This window comes from Solanum stenotomum, chromosome 5 (assembly GCF_019186545.1).
Source record: "Solanum stenotomum isolate F172 chromosome 5, ASM1918654v1, whole genome shotgun sequence".
Classification (NCBI taxonomy): domain Eukaryota; kingdom Viridiplantae; phylum Streptophyta; class Magnoliopsida; order Solanales; family Solanaceae; genus Solanum; species Solanum stenotomum.
The window spans coordinates 59,696,231-59,718,172 of NC_064286.1; the positions used below are offsets into that span (position 1 = coordinate 59,696,231).

General features: G+C 33.1%; 5 protein-coding genes across 6 annotated transcripts; 1 reads left to right on the forward strand and 4 right to left on the reverse strand.

Moving 5' to 3' along the window:
- Positions 1 to 233: 233 nt before the first annotated feature.
- On the reverse strand, positions 234 to 1,250 carry LOC125864208 (serine/threonine-protein kinase WNK8-like). Its single transcript, XM_049544121.1, has one exon. It carries the CDS (start codon positions 1,248 to 1,250, stop codon positions 234 to 236), a length of 1,017 nt encoding a protein of 338 aa, XP_049400078.1.
- A 1,862-nt stretch (positions 1,251 to 3,112) lies between these two features.
- On the forward strand, positions 3,113 to 4,873 carry LOC125865281 (putative UPF0481 protein At3g02645). Its single transcript, XM_049545488.1, has one exon. The coding sequence runs from the start codon at positions 3,151 to 3,153 to the stop codon at positions 4,726 to 4,728; it is 1,578 nt and encodes a 525-aa protein (XP_049401445.1). The 5' UTR covers positions 3,113 to 3,150; the 3' UTR covers positions 4,729 to 4,873.
- A 936-nt stretch (positions 4,874 to 5,809) lies between these two features.
- On the reverse strand, positions 5,810 to 7,278 carry LOC125865680 (probable O-methyltransferase 3). The gene is made up of 2 exons (XM_049545886.1): positions 6,500 to 7,278; positions 5,810 to 6,103 (listed from the first exon to the last, which is right to left on the reverse strand). Exons 1-2 carry the CDS (start codon positions 7,271 to 7,273, stop codon positions 5,810 to 5,812), a joined length of 1,068 nt encoding a protein of 355 aa, XP_049401843.1. The 5' UTR covers positions 7,274 to 7,278.
- A 763-nt stretch (positions 7,279 to 8,041) lies between these two features.
- On the reverse strand, positions 8,042 to 13,780 carry LOC125866099 (mitochondrial fission 1 protein A-like). 2 transcript variants are annotated; one of them, XM_049546392.1, is made up of 5 exons: positions 13,546 to 13,780; positions 9,410 to 9,548; positions 8,711 to 8,832; positions 8,485 to 8,548; positions 8,042 to 8,398 (listed from the first exon to the last, which is right to left on the reverse strand). In XM_049546392.1, the coding sequence occupies exons 1-5, from the start codon at positions 13,642 to 13,644 to the stop codon at positions 8,313 to 8,315; spliced, it is 510 nt and encodes a 169-aa protein (XP_049402349.1). In that variant the 5' UTR covers positions 13,645 to 13,780; the 3' UTR covers positions 8,042 to 8,312. The 2 variants fall into 2 exon arrangements, with proteins under 2 accessions (XP_049402349.1, XP_049402350.1); XM_049546393.1 differs by lacking the exon at positions 13,546 to 13,780 and adding an exon at positions 10,819 to 11,016 and having other exon boundaries at positions 8,046 to 8,398.
- Positions 13,781 to 14,220: 440 nt separating this feature from the next.
- Positions 14,221 to 16,440, reverse strand: LOC125866090 (uncharacterized protein At5g39865-like). The gene has a single exon (XM_049546383.1). The coding sequence runs from the start codon at positions 15,730 to 15,732 to the stop codon at positions 14,428 to 14,430; it is 1,305 nt and encodes a 434-aa protein (XP_049402340.1). The 5' UTR covers positions 15,733 to 16,440; the 3' UTR covers positions 14,221 to 14,427.
- Between the last annotated feature and the right edge of the window lie 5,502 nt (positions 16,441 to 21,942).

Here is a 21,942-nt window from a genome sequence, read left to right on the forward strand (position 1 = left end):
GGACTCCTTAGTACGCTTCTAGGAAAAGTGAGTAAAATAGCCTCTTTTACAAATGTTATCAATATTAGCCATTTTAAAATGTTAGCCATTCTCTTAGAAGCTACTCTCTCTACTTTGATTTGATTATCTAGTTTTTAATAAGCACGGAGTTTAATATAGAAAAAAGATTTGAAATATGAAATAGAATAGGACTAAATATTGATCATTACATCAAATACAAATTCCTAATATCCCTAGCTTAAGTTGTGCAGACTCTTCACTTTCGAAGCAGGTGCATGAAATACACAGCTTTTGGAGAATTTGACACGGATACGTTGACATTTTCTAAGAGTCCAAGCAACGACTCTAGCACAACAATGTAATCCCTTGAACGGATGACTAGTAACACGATTGACAGTAGGAGCACGAGCCTCCGATGTTGATGATCCATCGTTACATATAAAGAATGGATCTTTCAACAACTCTTCTGCAGATGGCCTAACAGATGCAGGAAGCATACACTTCTCGATTATCTCATTCAATCTTGAGTCCTTCACCTTCTCGAGAGACGCAGGCTTTACACCAGCATACACTTTCTTAAATATATGAACCTGAGTGCTGAATTCCATATACGGATACTCACCAGTAACCATCTCGAGTAAACACATTCCAAACGAATATACATCCACTAACTCGTTGTATTCTCCATCGTAGCACTCTGGAGCCATGAATTCAGGGGTACCTTTCGCCTCTTTCACGAATAAACTACCATCTGTAATACGAACAGCCAACCCAAAATCACCAAGCTTAACTTTCTTTCCATCATCATCAACAAGCACATTATCACACTTAATGTCTCTATGAATGATTTTCGGACTCTGACTATGTAAATACCTCAACCCTTCAAGAATCTGTCTGCCCCAATTCTTGATACTCTCCAAATCACCACAAACACCAACGACATTATTCAGGTACTTTTTCAAACTCCCCGAGGGGAATAACTCTGTGATCATGTTCATAGTTTTGGACTCAGAATCAAACCAATAAGAGAAACACTTCATAACCCTTTCATGATTTAACGACTTCAACATACTAGCTTCTTCATTGAACAAATTTCCATTTTCAATTTTGTTCCACGCTAACTCAAGTTTTTGAACGCGATCCCAACCAATGTAGACTTGTTTTGAAGCTCCTACACCCAACTTATGATTGTATCTAATGTATCTACCACAAGGAGACTTCTCTACAACTCTATATGACTCGTAATTCATCGCAATACAGTAGGATGAAATTCAAGGTTGAAGAAAACAGAGATTGAAACAGAGTTACCTAGCAATTTATTGTGTTGATTGAAAAACTTTGGTAATTAAAAAAAAGTTATATGATGGAAGTGATGGTTGAAGGGTTAGTAATATACTATATATATACACAGATATACGTTGTAATCTTAATTAGAATAGGTTACGGAAAAACTATTTTTGGAAACTTATTATATGGGATATTTAGAAGAAAAAAAAACGGGTAGTAATTAATCCTACTTTGAATAGGTTTGGGAAACAAAAGTTTTTGATAACTAAGAAAAAGAAGTGATTTTCGACTATTTTTGTGTAGTAATTAAGAATATTTTAGTAAATGTATAGTTATTATACAATTAAGCCAAACACCTAATAAAGATATTATTAATCTAAATACCAACTAAATTCATCAGGTTTGGATCTATAGAAAATATTAACTAAAAAGGTAACTTGACTAAACTAGTGTTATATATTATTGGGATAACGCATAACGGCATAAGTATCCCTTTAACTATTATCCTTAATATAACTAGAGTCATATTATCCTTCCTAAACTATTTTAAAATGGAATAAATACACCATTAAAATTGACGTGACATATCGAGTTTGCACATTCTCTTGAAGGCAAGTGATGAGTGAAAAAATTGGGCACTTGTCCTTTTTTAATTGGCAACTTTATAATTAGTCAATACACAAAATTACTGATATTAATACTGATATATATTTAATTATTTTTATTTCTTTCTAAGTAAAATATTTATTTTAATTTCTTCCTCACTTTCACTTTTTATTTTTTTCTTTCATTAATTTCTTATCTTTTCACTTTTAATTATGTTTAGAAAATTAATTGTATTCTTTAAAAAAAATGATAAATGTCCTTTAATTTTAACATTTTTTTTTTATGTTCTATTTGATTTTCTTCACCTATTTTGATATTCATTCGAAATTAACTTATTTTAAATACAAAACATTTGGAATAAAATTTGAAATCAATTCAAAAGGAAATACAGTTTTTTTAAAAAAAATAAATAAAATCAATAGAAAAATAAAAGAGAAAAAACAATGAATGAAAGTAAAAAAAAATTACGTAAAAAGTTTAAATACAAGATGGCAGACGCATGTGTACAAACACAACCAACTTACCTAGTTGAAGGTGCCACGTCAGCATAAAAGGTGCGCAAAAAAAAATGAAAAAAGTGAGTTTGGTGGGGGGGGGGGGGAGGGGGTAATAGGACTGTAGTTAAGTTAAGTGTGTCGCTAAAATTTTGGTCATAGTTCAAGAGTACTTATGCATTATCCCTTTATTATTTGATCTCCATTTAAAAATATTTCTATCTAGGAAAACAAGTTTGTTAAAAATGACTTTGCTAGTGGAAGTCGGAAAAATAAGTTCTACAAGTGACATTCTAATGACGGTATTTTACTATCAAGGATGTGATGAAATGTTAAATATTTCTTCACTCTTAACCAGATGTCTCATGTTCGAGTAAACTATCACATCCAAGAAGTACTTAAGCAGTTATAGATGGGGCATCTTTAGTTATTTATTGGTTATCCTTGTTCTTTTTCCCTTTTTATCATGGATTATGTTTCTTAGCAGGCAGGTAAAGAATTAAACTAACTGCTTTTTCTCTTTATCTAATCCTATTCTGTTTTATTTTTTCTGTTTTAAGAAGAAAGCTGAAAATGTATCTGTTTAGGAATAAGAATGTGGAAAATACCTGACTTGACAATGAAGAAAAATCACCTGGCCCAATAAAGTAAAACTATATCATAAAATATTAGACCATTTTTTCAGTTTAAGTGTGTATAAAATTAAAGTTCAAGCAATTTCAATCATATACTATCAAGATTGTGGTTCATAATTTCACAAAAAATGGACAAACTATCTTCTAAAGGAACAATGTTTAGTAAAGAAGAAGGTAGGAGTATCCACGGCGATGAAATATTTCCTGATGAATATCTCATCACAATTAGTCAAGGTTCAAACTCGAACTCTCATGAAATCAGTGAAAATGAGAGAGAATGGCTAAATTCATTGGAGAAGAGCAGAGATTACCTTGGCTCATTGCAGAATCCAAAAATTCAAAAGGTCCCAAAAATGCATCGCGATATTGGATCAAACTTAAGGTGTTATGAGCCTCTTGTGGTTTCTATCGGTCCATTTCACCATGGAAAACTAGAACTTCAACCTATGGAGAAGTACAAGAAGCTACTTGCTATTCAGTTAACTGATGAAAAAAAATTTGTCGGGGACTTATCATGGCTTTCGACAAATTCAGTGTCTCTTGATGAGCTTTACAGAAAGGTCAAGGACATTATGCCTGTTGTCAAGGAGTGTTATGCTGAGGAATCGATCAAAGATTACAACGATGAGGTGTTTGCACAGATGATGTTCCTGGATGGATGTTTCATCTTTCAATACCTTCACTGCATTGTGACCAGTAATTATAAAGAGCTGAAAATGAAGAGCCATGATATAGCTTTCATTCGTCGTGATCTGTTCTTACTTGAAAATCAGTTACCATTTGAAGTCCTGGATGTGTTAATGAGATGTAAGCTCAAGGACAATGTAGGAATGAAGATGATAACAACGTTCATCTCGAGTGCACATACAAACCCTTCTCAACGTAAAGGATTCATTCAAAGTATCAAGGATTTCTTTGTTGAATTCTTTAGTGATCTACATCCTGAAAGCTGTACTGAAAAAGCTATGAACTTTCTTAGCAAGATTTGTGGAGGAGAATGTCCTGCCCTTAGCAAAGAAGAAAGCACGAAAAAAACATGGCTTCCGGCTCATCTCCTTGAGCTATTAAAAACAAATCTCATAAACACAAAGGCTTTCTCAGAAGGTGGATGCTATCTAAGGGGTGAGTGGTGCTCGTATCGTTCAGCTATGGAGCTACGTAGAGCAGGAATCCGTTTCAGGCCTGGAAAGAGTCGTCGTCTTTCAGAGGTTAAGTTCACTTCATTTCATTGCTCAGCTCTTTTAACACTTCCACCTATAACCATAGATGATTCAACCAAGTCACAGTTTTTAAACTTAGTCGCGTATGAAGCATGTCCTGATACACCAGATGACTTTGGAATTACGTCTTATGTTAGTTTCATGGATTCACTTATCGATCATGCTGAAGACGTGAAGGAGCTGAGATCAAAAGGTATACTACTTAACTTTCTTGGAAGTGATCAAGAAGTAGCAGATCTGTTCAATGAGTTAGCAAGAGATTTGGTGCCGAATCCACATGCTTTTGTTGATGTGAAAGACAAAATTGAGAAACATTACAATAGCAAAGGGAAAATATGGATTGCTGAATGGAATAACACTCATTTTAACACTCCATGGACTGTTTTTGCATTCATTGCAGCACTTTTTGTCATTGGTTTGCAAGTTACTGATACATTTCTAGCAGGCATCCAAACCTTTTATGCAGTCCATCCAAAAAACAACTAGTAATGATAGGATGCAAAACCAACCACTTCAAGATTGTCATGTTTGTTGAATTTTATCATTTATTTTTCACCTTGTTGCTCTATGGCATTGATTGATCTGTGTACTCTTGTTTATGCATACAAACTAGTACTAATTTTGTTTTTTTTTGTTTTTTGTTTTACTTGTGTAAACTTGCTACTTTGAAGCACATGAATAGTATTGTTTTTTTTAACGCTTTGATTTTGGAGGTGTTTAGATGATTATATTGTAAGTTGGAGTGTTCAACTGACAAAGTGAAGACGAGTTAAGATGTTTAGATGTGCATACTCAGTTGGAGCGTTTACTTGTCAGTTTAGGCTAAGTTTGAGTGTTTGTTTATGTATTATGCTTTTTTTATGAAAATGTTTTACTGAGACCTTTAAATTACTGTTCAGATAAATAATATACTGATCAAGAACTACAATGATCATTAGACCAGTTGACAATATTCTTCTAACTAATCGAAAGATCAATCTCATTTCCGAGTAGTATTCTAAGTGAACTGATTTGGTATGGGGGATGGGATAAACGAATCCCGAGACTAACTAATACCTCTAACCAAACACATGATAAAATAATCCTGCATTTTATCGCAGAAACGACTTCTTGATTGATACCTCTGATTAAAGACCTCTGCATCATATGGATTGATACCTCTGCATCATGATTTTCTTCAAGTATAGAACAGGAATTTTTTTTTGTTGCAGATAACAGAATATACAAGACTTGATAACAGAGAAAACTTTATATAAAAGTATAATATAAAAGCTCTAGGATACCTACTACTATTTTCACTCTAAGTATCCGAAAAGCCACCTAGAAAAAAATTAGAACTATACACTAATAAATGACTAGTATTTTATTGATAAAACTTCGTTTTAGAATATCTAATTCATCTAAACTCAGTACTTTCGATGCAAAACATAAATTTATATAAGGTCAGAACCCATAACTTTAAAACTACACCGAGTTCAATGCTAAGAATCTTAAAGATTGAACTCGTAGAATTTAAATCCTGAATCCGCCTCTAACAGACCACTTATACAACATAATCATGAGAGATCTAAGGGTAGACCTCAATGATAGATCTCAAACCAAGAGTCAAAGTAATTTTGTAACTAGTAAAACTAGAATCTAAGAAAAGTTTCTCCCATTCTTTCTTGTTCCTCTCTTTGCTACCCACAAAAACCATCATCAACATGTCTATGAAGAGCTGTGCTTGGACAGATGCATCATCCAATTCTGGATTTTCCATCACCATGTCTATAATTATAACTTTTCCACTTCCTCTTATTGCTTCCTTGCAGTTCTTCAAAATTTTCACACATTCTTCATCATTCCAATCATGCAAAATTGACTACAAAATTAACATGTTCAAAAGTTAATTAGAGAAGTGACAAGACTAGTATTCTCGTAGTTTCTTGTTCGTCAATTGCTGCTATTATCTATGTTTCATGAGCTTCGGTTATTTCATTAGTTCGTTGTTGTTACTGTTCTTTCTCTGTATTCTATGTACTATTGCTTTTTATAACGCTATATGTCGTTGTTGATGCTGCTTTCATTTATGTATTCTCTTTTTCAAACTGTTTTGAGATGTTTTACTTGATCCGAGGGTCTATCTTTACGAGGTAGGGGTAAGGTTTTTCTACACTATACCCTCCTCAGACCTCACTTGTGGGATTACACTGGATATGTTGTTTAAGAGAAACTAGTAATACAGGGGAATTATTAGCGAAAAGTTTAGTTTATTTACCTTGAGTAAGACAGCATTAGCAGGGGGGATTTTCTGAAACATATCCCCTGCTACAAACTCCAAGTTTTCACTTCCCTGCAAGTTAGCCACAACAGGAGGAAGATCAAGAACAATACATTTCATGTCAGGGAAACTTTTGGCTATGGACATTGCGACGGTTCCAGTCCCTCCTCCAACATCCACTAAAGATGTCAATCCTTCGAACACATCCTTAAACTCGTTGCCAATCAACACGTTCATGAATGATCGCGAATCTCTAGACATGTTTTCGTTAAACCAACTACCAGTACTCGGATCACTCGAAAGTTTACTCCAGAATAAGTCTCCATATGCTGTATAAAATGCACTTGGATCATCATTCTTGAACCAATCACCTAAACAATTCCATGCTTTAAAGAAAAAAGTATCTTGATCTTCCATCGAGTTCCATGGTCCGTCCTTTACTACATAACGATCAGCTGGTGCAAGCGAATAACACCCTTTATCATCATCAACGTCGTTATCATCATGTTTTTGTAGAATCAAGAAGCCATAATGAACTAATATTCGTGTAAGGCGGTGAAAATAGGGAAATTTTGAAGGGCTAATAGGGAGGGAAGACATGAGCTTTGATATTGTCATTGGTTTGCCATGTTTGGTGATGACATTAGGTATGTCCAATTGAAGTGCACATTTCAATGTTGCATGTTCTATGAAGAAATAGAGTTGGTTCCATGACTGTGTTTCAGCTTGACGAAGCTCACTAGGAGTAAGGTTCTCATTCTGATCAGCCATGTAAATGTTTCAACAATCTGTGGAAAAAGTTGTGAATTAATTTTCTCAGAGTCAGACTACGCCTTGTGATGAAAGAGGGAGGAAGGACGGATCACGTGATCAGAGAAAAACTATACCTGAAGAATGGGATACTGATTGACAAGCACAAAGAGTAAGCTTTGCTAGTAATATACACTCATTGTTTATCTAGACTTTGCAGCTATTCGCTCGGACTCTTAAAAAATGACAAAAGGGGAGCATGTTGGATTCTAGAAAATATTGCGGATCTATTGATCTGACATGGATGCAACAACATTTTTAAAGAGACCGAGCAACATATTTTGCAGGTTTATTTGTATGCATGGAAAAAGAATATTCAGTGGACAAATATGCCATAGTTTGGGGTAGAAGATGCTATTGTGCCTCCCTTTTGTTTATTTGTATTTGGAACTATTATTATCCAAGCAGTCAATGCCACTTGAGAGAAATGATACATATTTAAACTGTGATTGGCATTCATGAGAAGAATATTTATTTTACCCTTATGGCTTTTGCATTTGGTTCTTCAACATTTTTATAAAATATACTAGCCGTCCCACCACCAGCACGAATCTTATTTCGAAGCAATCTCTCAGAGTTTTTCCTTAATCCGAATATACCTAAGGATACATAGTTTGACCCCTTCATGAATTTGTTGTTAATGTAAATTTGGACTAAAAACTATTCCTAATATGAATAGTTTATAGATGGCAAGTCATTGTATGTTTTTCACACACAGTTATTAAACAAATATCGAAGCCAAATTTACATGACATTTCATATAACTAGTAATTCCAAAGTGAGTCTTTAACCAAACAAACAGTAAATCACAAGAATTTCAGCCATATGGCCTGGCATTATTCTATAGAACATTTACTGACTCCCTTTAAACGAGTTGAACAGAAGAAGAAGGCAAGGAAATGGAAAAGAAACGAACTAGTATGGTTCGTTCATCTTCTTTTTGTCAATAGAAACTCAGGTTTTTGTGTCAATAACCTCAAGAGAGTTGTTTTGGTGAAGATCATTTTCTTCGGACCAACGATGCAATAATCCCACCAGCAATGAGTCCTATAGTGGTCACAGTAATTCCTATACCAATGACACCATCTGCATTGCATAGACACAAATGAATCCAATTTAATATGCTGTTATCCAAAATCGAGCAAGCAAGGGAAAAAGTCTCGGGTCATTACCTTTAGTTATTCTATCTTCGATAGCCTTCTTAAGCGATAAAGCTTGTCTCCAATCAGGTGCAATCTAAAGGGAAGAAAAAACCTTAAGTAAAACTAAACAGGGTGGTCGAATTCTGATTGTCTCAAATGATCGATAAATAACAAGTTGATTTCGGGAGTCAGATATCTGAGTGAATAGAGAGTTCACAGCAAACGACTAAGAACAGTAAAAGGATTAGGACCAAACCTCTAGACATTGAACTGTAAGCTCTCTGCTCCTTGAATATTCCCCACTTCTGTAATATCCAACAGCTAAAAGATAAAGCTTTTCTCGCTGCTGTAGTGGACTACTTGCGTTGGCAAGTGAAGCTGGAGAAGAAAAAGAAGAAGCAGAGAGATGACGGTTTCTATTGATCGAATCCTCAAGTACGTTATTCATTAGACACATAAACATCCAATCAAACACAAAAATAAAAAGATTTTAAGCAACAAAAGCCCAAAAGAGTTGAAAATAACAGTACCAGGAACCAATGAACAAAATCCAGAGTAATTTTGCGATGATTCAACAGTAACATGATTGTAGTAGTCCATTACATGTTCTTGACTCTATGAACTTTACTTCCTAAGACCATTTATATGGAGCAGTATAATATAGTTTCTACTACTAAACAACAATTCTGTTACACTACAAGAGAAACAATAGAAATTGTCTCAACAATGTACTTCAAGTATGGAAACTTCATGAATGTGTGTTGCTTTAGAATTTTAAAGACAAAGAAGAGCATCAGGCGTATATGTCCATGAATAAGGAAACTAGGAGTTAAATGATGAAAATAGATAGACGTCGGTGGTAGTATCACAATTCACAAACATTACTAGATATGTAGAAGCAAGTCAAGCAACAATGTGTAACATAAAATAGGAAATAGATCTGACTAATTTTCACCCTCAAGCATAGCGATCCCTCGTTGCACATCTTCAGGTTGTTTAGAATGAACAAGTGCCCATGACAATCTCATAATACTCTCATTCTTTCCTTCATCTGAGGCACCTTTGTTAGCATCTGCAACTTCTCTCTCGCAGCCCTATCAATATGCATAGGCACATGAGACTAAGCACCAAAAGCAACATAGTACAATTATCGCTTCATTTTCTCAATACAAGCCAATTCATTCAACTTTCTCTTGTATTTTATGTTGTGAGACAAAAATTAGACCAAATAAGTTTTATATGTTCAGGGATTCATAAGAACTAACAAGTAAGGCCACTACTGCATGCTGATATAACGAAAAGCACCACTTCATCTTTATAAGTAACAACATTAAAATAACACACAGTGTCTCCAATGCAAAACTTCAAATTCACTAACAAGAACAATATCAACCAATGGACTCTTCCTTATTAATAACACAATTTTCTACTGTTAATTAGAGAAACAGATCTTTCTCCAAAGTTACTACAGCCTAAAGCAACATATTTCTCATCAACTCTTTATTCTCAATAACAAATTCTTTTGATGTTAGTAAAAATCAAAACTTTCTTCATAGTTTCTGCAACCCAAAGCAACAGTTTTCTTATATAAATAGTCAAATCATGCAAAAGACTAAATAAGGCATGTCCAACTACCAACTAGCATGTTTATGACAAAGAAAAGCCAAGATACCGGTTTGGTCGAAACAGTTAGCTTTTGCTCAAACGGTATATCCGTATTAAAAAATTCATTAAATATGTACACGTATTAAGAATCCAATCACTAGCCCTTGAAGTCGGCATTCTAAATGTCAAAACCATAAAATTAAAATCTTAGCTCCAACCAGAGGCGAATCTAGGATTTTTTGAACATGGGTGCACCAAGTAAAATGTATTGAAGTGAGAATTGATTCTTAATCATCAAGGTCAAAAGCTCAACATTTAACCATGTGGACCATTTAGACTTCTTGTAGTACGGGTGTCAGAATATAATATTATACAAAATCTTAAAAAATATACATATAAAATATCTAATTTTACGAAGAGACCATGGGTGCCGGTGCCCTATTTTTTGGCTCTAAATTCGCCACTGGCTCCAACCACAATCACCCGCTTATCAACAAAAATCATACTCTCTACCTTTAACTTGGCACGGAGTTCAAAAAAGTTTTTTTTTTTTTTTTTGAATATTACCATCTTAAACTATAGATACAAGCCTTGTGTTGTTAAGCATGTCACGTAGAGAGGAGAAAGTGCTAGTAAATATACCTGATACCACAAATTACTGGAACCCCAAAATCCCAAATCATCAAAAACATGAAATATGAATGTAAAGATCAATGCTTTAATGAAATTTATAAGAATGGTTTATTCAAGAAAGCTTACAACAATAATGTCAGGTGAGGTCCAAGGAAGCTGGTCCCCTCCATTGATGAATGTAACAATTGGTCCAAAGAATCGGTTGATTTTTACCTCCATTTTCGATTCTGGGGTTTGTAAATTGTAATCCACCAATTTCAAAGCCCTAATTAGCGTTAATGGTGGAGCTAAAAATGGAAAAAACTGATATTTGGGGAAGAAACTGATATTTTGCTAAATTTTCGGGATTATAGTTCACTTTATTGGTTCTAATTTTAAGCATCATGTAGGTAAAATTGTTAATACTTGTTCAACTAATTATTTCAAATAATAAAATTATAATTTTATAGATTTGTTGCTTATTATTGTAAAATATCAACCAAGTTGTTTTGGTTTCTTGAGATTTCGATTAGTTTTGGCATAAGACATAGATAAACATTTTGGTTACAACTTAGCGCTCAAATTTTGAGAATGCATATTAAGACACCTCAACTCATTTTTACAATATATTTCGTGAACATTCGATGCTTGCGTGACACATAAATTTTAGAGGTGTTTAGATGATTATCTTGTAAGTTGGAATGTTCAATTGACACAAGAGTCGAAATATCCAACTGTTAGTTAAGATCAAATTAAAATGTTCATCTATGTATTATGTCTAAAAAAATCCGACTTTTAATTAACATGTATTTCGTTAGTTATATCACACAATAACAAACTCTTAACATAACATCAAGAAATGCTTTAAAACTAAGAAATAGTAAGTGATACTAGTGTATTTCCATTCATTATTAATTAATTATTTTCATTTATCTCACCTTGTTAAAGAACCAACATATAGAGAGGGAATTTTAAATGTTTAAATTAAAGTAGAAGCTTTTAGAAATAAATCAACCAAATGCTAAAAAAAGTTAACTTTGGGGCTTGGTAAACTTGTATGCCTTTTTACAGACAGGTTGGAATAAAAGGTTCAATTCTAATAAAATGTCTTTTTTAAATTTTAGTTTTTTAATAATGTGCCTTTTTTTTTTCTTCTTCTTTTATAAAGTGCTCTTTTGTTAGAGAAGTACAATTGCTCTTCATTGAAATTGTTTATGTCTCAAAGTTTTCAAAGTAAGTTTATGTTGTCTTAGGGTCATTCCATCAACTACTTACAAAATTTTGGATTGAACGCTCAGATTCTTTCATACGTCTTAAAGCTAAATTTCGATAAGCTTGTTTGCATATATATGTTTCTCGTTATGTTCTCTAAACATGCTCGGATTCTTTCATATGTATCAAAGATAATCAGTCAACAACCCCACGTGTAATCCATAAAGATGTTGGAGAAATACATTTATCCTTGATCGTACAATATTTTCATAAAGGGGTTTATAATATCGCGGGCCACTTCACTCATGGCTTAAATTTTTGGATTGTATACTCATTATTTTCTCTTTTTGACAAACCTTACCCTCAATTAGAATGGAACATTAAGTACATATTTTGGCCTACAAGTTAGGTGCTCAAATCTTGTCCAAAGTTATGCTAGCCAAACAATTAATTTCTGGTACAATAATGAGGTTTTGGTCTTGTGGACCAGACATAATGATAGATTTCTAATGTATTGCCACCATCCCTAGGATGTCTTTATGCACCTCTCATTTTCATCTTTTTCTTCCTTGTCCAGAGTGATGGTTACTGTTCAGCATCTTCTCAGTTGTCAATTTGAAAATTTATAATTTGAGTTTTAAGACTAAACAAATACGCAAACATCTAGACACCTCAACTCGTCTCCGTTGTGTCAACTGAACACTCCAACTTACAAAATAATCATCTTGACACTAGAAAAATTCATGTGTCATGTCAGCATTGAGTGTCGCAAGACACAGTAGGAACGAATTGGAGTGTTTAGTTGCTAGTTGAGATAAAGTTGAGGTGTCTAGATGTGCACTCTCAAAGTTGGAGTGCTTACATACCGGTTGGAGGCCAAATTTGAGTGTATGTTCATGTATTCAACTTGTTGTACTTCGATTAATTTCACGAGTACCTGCTACCTCCCACCATCACAAGTACTAGCTAATTCTATCTATCGAAGTTTTTCACAGATGTAAAGAAACCACCTAGTGTTTTTGCCATGAAGAGCATAAGAAGCCAGTAAAGGATGGGAGCCTTTCAACCACAACAGTGCCTTCTACTTGAATCAGTGTTACTATTGACTTCTGACCAACTTCAAGTTTTTATATCGAAAAACACCAACTTGCTGATATATACTACCAGCTTACATACACCCCACAAAAATATGGGAAAACTTCAAAGCAACTCATCAAACAAATTCATTTTTTAAAGATAAGGCATCTGGACTGGTTTGCGTTCACCTCGACTATTTCACCAGATACATGCTACAACATTCAGCTAGCACAAGTATTATATAACTCATCCCCACCAAGGCTAAGGCAAATGGAAAGGACTCACGTGTCGTTATGTGTCTGAGAAAGCAACAAGCAAATTAATAGAAATTTGTACACTGCAAGAGGTCTTGCACCAATGGAGCAAGCAGATGGTGGATAAAAGCATTAAATTTCATGATATACCAAACAAAACATTGAAATAACTGCACCACAAAAAGAGAAGATAATACAGAAGCAGAACGAAGTCACCTAGCCCTGAATATTATGGCATAAGAGCTTTACAGTCATCTTGTTTGAAGTATGTATCCTCAAAATCATAAGAAGAAAACTCCCAATTCAGTTCAGTCTGAGAAAGGGACATTACCTTCCGGAAAACATTATCCGTAGAATTTGTTTCTGCAGGTCTTTTGGACTTCACCACCACTTGAGGTTGCCAAATGGTCTGACATGCAAGATAGAACATGTGGAAAAGAGAATAGCTAATAATCTACTCAAAGAGACAAATCACTCTATCATAGAAAGAAATCTACAGATATTATTAGTCATTCTAAACTGATGAAATTGCACCATGTTAGTAAATGACAAACATCTACAGATAAATACTTCTCTCCGTTAAGAATAGCATATTGTGATTCAATTTCAGTCCAAATCTGTCTGAACTAACTCAAGACCTAATCAGAGAAGTTGGTTATCATCATAGTCTTAAGACTGTAAATTGATGTTGGTATTTTCACTCCAACAAGCAGCTTATCAAGTTCATATGTCATAATCCATAAATAATGATATCAACCATGTAAAGTTAACAGTATCTAAATAGAGGTAGTAAACCAAAGAATGAATTTCCGACATAAATCCATGAGCTTAAAACAGTTGATACTAACTACATGCTGCAGAGAGAAAACAAACATGTCGAAATATTTGATAATGTAGCTTACCGAGGGAAAAATCTCTTAAAGAGTCCCACGAATACTTCCACTCAAAATAGAAGAAACAATAGCATACCATATCACATATTTGCTCAGAACTGGGCAAGCAAAGAAGAACATACTGCAGAGATTTTATTACTTTCGAGTTGTTCAAAAAGAAAATGAACATGAAATTTTCCAAGGCTAGAGAATATGGACGCTTGAAATCGGTCTACAAGAGGACACTGCACATTTCAATATCAGTACATAAGTAGTAACATAAATTCATAGACCTCGAATAAAATAGTGGAAGCATGTACATGGCAAATGTGAATCAATATTCACGGGCAACAGCCAGTGCATCGAATCAGTCCATTTTCATTACAACTGGGGCACCTCCTCAACTTCCCTTCCTCCTCTTCAAATACTTTTCGACTTCCATTGCAATTTGGGCAGGGTACAAACCTTGCATCGCCACAGCTTCCACAAACAAAACCAGAATGCTTTACTGCAAAGCCTTCCACGAGCTCAGCCAGTTCTCCAGCCTCATGAAGTTGCTTAATCTCTTCTGCACCACCAATGTACTTTCCTCCAATAAACACCTGCGGCAAGCTAACCACTTTTCCTTCCAAAACGCTTTGCAACTCTTTCCTATATGATGAATCCATAGATACATCTCTTTCATCCACACACACCCGAAAACCTCTAAAGATCGTTCGCACTGTGCAGCATTCTTCATAAGTCTTCCTGATTCCTCTTAAACTAGTAAAATACAGAACAATCTTATCCTCTGTACCCTTTAAATGGGCATCATTATTGGGCAACAATGAGCTCAATAAACTTGCATTACTCGACTCTAGCTCTATCGTACTAACAATTTCAGGCTGTATTTTATCCTCCTTACCCTTTAAATGGAAATCATTTTCAGCCAACAAACTTGTGTTACTCGACTCTAACTCTATTGAACTAACAATTTCGGGCTTTGGACAATCTTCTGTTTCTTTGTACACAAATCTTTTGGAAGACAATGCTTGTCTATAGCTTGAAGCTACATTAGGATCCATTTTAGCAAGCAATTGTTCCTCAGACAAATGCTTCCATAACGGCTTCGAATCCGAGTGCTCAACAAACTCATAGGTTTTTTCCAACTCACTTGTATCCAATTCACTATGGATATCAAGACTCTTAGACTTAACCTTTCTAGGGGACTCAATCTTGGACTGCACCATATGGAAATCAAAGTCATCAAGTCCTTCCATGAGCTCCCAAGTGTTGATTACTGAATCAGGAGATAAAGGGTCTTGTGGTTCAGTCCCATTTTGGGATTTTGTCATTTGGGTAGTAGGGTTCTTGAAATTTCCATCATGGAAATTAGGGTTAGGGTTAGGGTTTGGAATTTGGGGGTCAATTAAAACAAGGGAACCATAAGTAGTAGAGGTAAGAGAAACCAAATGATGTGTGTCACCTTTGCACATAGCAGGATGATGAACCAAAGGAGTAGGAAGAGAAAGGGTTCTTGAAACTGGAGTTGAAGATGAATCTGAGTATGAATATGGAGATTGTGAATGTGAAGAAGATGAAGAATTCCATGGATTTTGTGGATCTGTCGTAACAAAGTCATAGGAACGAGAAGCTGAACACCCCATTAATGGATTAATCAATAAAGCTTGAATCTTTTGAACTAAATCCAAACAACACAAATAAAAATGAAATCTTTGAACAGAAATCAAGAACCCACAGGAAAAAAATGAATCTTTTTAGCTCAAAACAACAACTTAACAGTAGAAAATGAAATCTTTGAACAAAAAACAAGAACCCCACAGAAAGAAATGAATCTTTTTACCTCAAAACAACACCTTAACACAAAAAAAATGAAACCTTTGAACAAAAAACAAGAACCCCACAGCAAAAAAAATGAATCTTTTTAGCTCAAAACAACACCTTAACATAAAAAAAATGAAATCTTTAAACAGAAAACAAGAACCCCACAGAAAAAAAATGAATCTTTTTAGCACAAAACAAGAACTCAACAGAAAAAAATGAACTTAATGAGCAGAAAACAAAGAACTTAATGGACAAAAACGAGGTCGTTTTAGCAGGAACAATAAGAGAATTTTTTGAACAGAAAGCAAGAATTTAGTAACAGAAACATTTAAATCTTGTGGCAGAAAAACATTGAGGTGAAAAGACAAAAAAATGAAAATCTTTTAGCAGAAAGCAGGAGATTTTACAAGGGAAAAAAGTGATATTTTTGACAGAAAGAAGAAATTCTTTTTGGGATAAAAGGGGCTATAGATGCCAAAGTACAGTTGGGAAGATGATGAATTGAATAACAGAAAAGATTGAAAATAAATGCAAGTTATGGTCTGCTTTGGGAAGTTAACATACTAACAGCCACCTTTCAAACTTTAATTAATTAAATGAGAATAGTAATATAGTCAAATCTTTTTATAACACGCTTTCTCTATAATGGAGTAACAATTTACAGAAATTATGATTAATAATAATATTTCGTTAAAAAAGTATCGATACAAAGGATGTTGTTATAAAAAACTTTGATGATATTTTAGAAATACCAACAATAGTTATGGTAGAAAGATAACATTGATGAGTACTCTTTCCTTCTTAATCAGAAATTTTGGATTAAAGTTCTAGATATTAAATTACATGAGAAATTTCTGACGTAATAAAATCCTATTTTTAAAAATAATAATAATAATAAAGAAGAAGAAGATTATTATAAGTATTAAAAGAATATTTTCTTGTTTTAACTGCTTAATCAATCTACTTATGACTAATTCAGATGCACTTATTTAGGAAAAGTCTTAGGAAATACTATTATAATATATGGATAAAGTCAAGTGTTTTATGAAAATATTATCGCTTTCTTGAATCATTATTTTGTTAAATTTTATATTAACATCACCCTGCAAAATAAGTTAATTTAATAAAAAAAAAAAAAAAAAACATGTCAGATGTATAAAATATAAGGGTTAATGACATTTATTATTAATAAAAAAATTTGATCTAGTTACAATGATATCTTACTTACAACATCAAAACCTTTAGTTAATTGAGTTGGTGCACTTTTCATCTCTCTGACAGTTCATATGTGTTATGTTATTTGTCACTTTATATTAACGATAATATATTTATTTATATATAAATAGTCAAACATAACATACTTCCTACATTAAAGCCCAAAAATCATATTTTAATGAGAAAATTTCAGGAGCTAACGTAATAGACATAATAAGGCTCTATAAATATAGTTTTGATAATTGGGTTTCATTGTTCTAGTTTTGTTTGCTATAGAGATTGTGGTTGTATATTTCTGTTTGTTTTATATTTCGATTACGAATATACAAATAGGATAAGTATATATAAAGTATGTATTTATATATTTAGCAATTTTTCAGAATTCCGTTTGTATATTTCGTTTGCCAATATACAAATAGGTTAATTTTTTTAATGAATTTTTCATATATCGTATACAAATATCTAGGATAATCATATACAAAATTCTAAATTTATACAATCATAAACTGAATCATACAAATTCCTAATTTATACAAATTAGATGAATAACAAAATTGGCGAAACAATAGCTGCACATTAGAATTTCCGTAAACATTAGCTATTCTGCCTAAGTTTCCCTAATTTAATTGATTAAAAATAGGATTGAATCATATATCACAAAAATCAAATGCATAATTATTCATAAAATATAATTTAGTAATGGCTGTGGGGTTTATAACCACGTTTCATTTAATGTTAATTATTACTAAATCCTTAATTAAGATAGTACAAGTATTGAGCAACTGTCAGAAGAAAAAAGTAAGCATTGATTAATGATTAAGCTAACACCATGTGAACTCAATTGTCTACCAATTACTTTCTCAGTCTCATATTAATTGATTACTTTATTTTTTACACGTATATTAAGAAATCATGAATAAAAAAATAATTTTACTAATTAACCCCTTAAAAACGTCCTGAAATATTTACAAATAAATGTGAACACTTTTTTAAAAAAATTACAAGAATAATATAGAAAAAAATTTAATTAATTTTTTGAATTTCTCTAATATGAAACAACTATTTTTAGTATTTGATAGAAGGAGTATAAGCACACGATTTCATTAATTATCAATTAATAGAAGACCATTTCTCCACTCCATTCTTGCTTAATGAATATCATTAATTTCTAATCTAATATGCTATTTTATTGGATTAGATATCAACCTAATAAATGGAAAAATGAGTACTAGACTACTAGTTATTGTATTATTAATGCAAAATATATATTATATATACACAAAAGTTCAGACAAAAACTATTTGATTCACGTAAACCTATATATATTACTCTGATACATTGAAGAACAGAAAACAACGATTAAATTGGACTTGAACAACATACATAAAATAAAATTTACAAAATAATACAAGATTAAATACCACATACTTTATAATTAAAGATTTATAATTGGACTTAGCAAACTCAAAGAAGCTCTGGATCTCTTTCAAATATAGCCATATCTTGTTCATCCAACCTGACTATAACTTCAACTCCACCTCCACTTTGGTTATCCAATAAATAGAACTACTTGTTGAAAGGCCCATTTTCCATGCTCACTTTAATGGGCCTGCCCCAACCAAAGTCCCATGTCATTACATATTTTTTTTCCACTCAGTGTCTGGTATCCATATCGGAGCTTGATTATTCTTGATTTGCCCTGCTAGGGCTCCATTATGGGGAAAACGCTCTCTACCAAGGATTTTTTTCATATCCAAAGCTTACACTCAGGACGTTTGATTAAGGGAGGAACAACCTCACTACACCATTTGAAAACTAAGTCTCCTGAAAACTAAACACTATTCAAAAGATGAAGTATAAGAATATAGTTGGAATTTTTTTTAAACTTGAATTATTAAGGTAACACTTATTTGAGACCCTTTTTTTCTTTAAAACAAATTAAAATGACAATTATTTTAAAATGGAAAAAGTAAAAATTAGCCAAATGAATGATTTTAGTGGCTCAAGTAGGTGCCTAACCTCATTATTTAGTGGCTCTCCGAAGTCAAAGAGATAGGTGGGGGCCGTGGGGCTCTTTTTGACAAACGAGATAAAATACGTTCAATATTCCCTATAGTCGATAATAGATAAATTGTTGGATTTTTTTTATAATATAGAGTAAGTGAATTATTCAAAGTTCAAAATAATTGTTTGGGGTTCTTTCCATGTTTATCCTTTATTTGTTGAGATTCTTAACTACTTTACATTTTCTAGGAGAATAGTTTGAGATAATTGTTGGGAATGGGGTCCCAGGTCAGGGTCGGGGTCTTTGGTTGAGGTTGACAATCAAGTCTCTCAGGTCGAGGGTCCCGAGTTGGAGTAGGGAGTCGGGTCTTGGATCGAGGTAGGGGTAGAGAGTTGGGTCCCGGGTTGGGTCAGGGTCTTGAGTTGGGATGAAGACCTAACTTCCTACCCCGATCCGAAACCTAACTCCATACCTCAACCTGGACCCAACTCCCAACCTTTACCTAAGGCCTAACCTTGACTTGATACCTTATTCTTGACCCCGATCTCGACTTGTACAAACTCTTATTCCTAACACCAACCCAAGACCTGACTTCAGTTCCAAACCCTAGATCCAAGACCAAACTTTTCACCCTCTGATCCCTGACCTTGCCCTAGACTCAATTATCTAACTCATGATGGGGACTCGACTCCGACCTTGACCTATGATTTACCCCCAACCCTGACTTGAGGCTCGTATATGTGTTATTAAAGGGTAGGAATTCAAATCCAATGTCATATTATTTGTCTAGATTATACCTAAATGTTTTGGAGATAATATTTTTTTTACTAATCGAACACCAAAAAATAAGTAAGAAAATCAAACATTTTCCTCCTACTGAACACACCCTTGATAAATTTCCAAAGACTACTATAAATTTAAAAGAGATAACACTCTTTTATTTCACATATCTCATTATAATACTATTCACACTTTCTATTTTGTTTTCACGGATTATTTTACTAAGCTATTTAAGAATTACTCTTTCTACATCAACATCAGTATTGCTTCTTACTCTCTCTTACAACAAAACCTCCAAATTTATATATATGAAAAAACACTAGAAAAAAAAATAAAAATTTGTTTGTTACAATTTTTTTTTTTGGAGCCAAAGAATTTTCACATGTCTATTACCAAAATTATCACATAGAATAGACCCACAATCCATACTCATAATGGCTTGCGTACCAGATTTAACCATTCTTTAATTGAGTAATTTTTTTGTCTTAATTTATTTATATATATGTTGAATTTTTGTCTTATAAAATAATACTCGATCAGTCAAATAAATACACGCTTCATAGGAATAAACTCTATTAATATATGAGGGCGGAGCAGCAGAGTTCGACAAAATTCACTAACTTAATTCAAATTTTATATTTGTGTTAAATTTTATATTTAATATGTACAAATAATATATTCAGCATTCAGTAAATTATAAAAATAATGGAAAATGGTTAAAATTACTCCTAAACTATGTGAAATAGACCACTTATATCCTCTATTACATTTTGGGATAAAAAATACCTCGATATTATCTCAAAAGACCACAAATACGCTCAACAGTTAACTACCCAAATTTTTAGTGACGTGACAAACCACATGGGACTAAACTCTCCACCTAAGCGTTCCCAACTAGGATTTACTTTTTAAAAACTGGACATTTAGCGGCGATAAAAGTCACCACAAAATCCCAAAATATTGCCACAAAGGTTTTGAGTGATTTTTTAGTGGTGACTAAGGCTGCAATCGTCATTCACTAGTAAAACCTATTTTTTCAATAAAAAATATGATAATTAATTTTCGGTTGCAACCTAATTTTCTAAAATAAATAACATGTACTATCAATATTTTAAAAAATCCAATATTATTACGAAAATCATCAAAATTACTTCTCGACTCAAATCTCGTACTACATAATGCATTATTGTACATTTTATGCATGCATATACATATGACATAAAAATAATACATATAGTGTTTTCAAACTCCTCCTTGATTGATATCATTTGTGATTTTTTAAAAACAATCAAGAAAAAAAAACACAAAATTATAATTTAATGCTAAAAATCAGTGAAAATCTTCAGTGGCGATATTCTGGGCTTTTGCCGCGATTTTTTATCGCCGCTAAAGGCCTAATTTTTTGAAGTGAATCCTAGTCTGCAATGCTTAGGTGGAGGGATTAGTCCCACGTGGTTTGCCACGTCACTAAAATTTTGGGTTGTTAACTCTTGAAGATATTTGTGGTCTCTTAGGATAATAGTGGGGGCATTTTTTATCCCAAAATGTAACGAATGATATAAGTGGTCTATTTCGCATAGTTTAATGACAATTTTAACCCTTGTCCACAAAAATAATTATATTTCAGTCTCTGTTTCTATAAATGGTAGCTCTAGTGAATAGTTTTACTTAACCAAATATAGAAAGCATAATGGTGTCATCACTTGTTTAATTGATTTCCAAGAAAATAATCAAACCCTCTATTCTCACTCCTACTAATTAGAAATCTCACAAACTTTCATTTGTTGATCAAGTTGTTCATGTGTCTATTTCTATGGCATTTTTCTATCCAAAAATTAGCAATTATGAACCTACACATATATCTCAACTTCTTGAGAAATCACTTTCTACAACACTTTCATTATATTATCCTTATGCTGGAAGGTTGAATAAGGATGATGATAATTATGTTGATTGTAATGATATGGGAGTTGAGTTATCACATATTCATGTGCATTGTCCCATGTCTCAAATTTTTAGACAACCTTACACT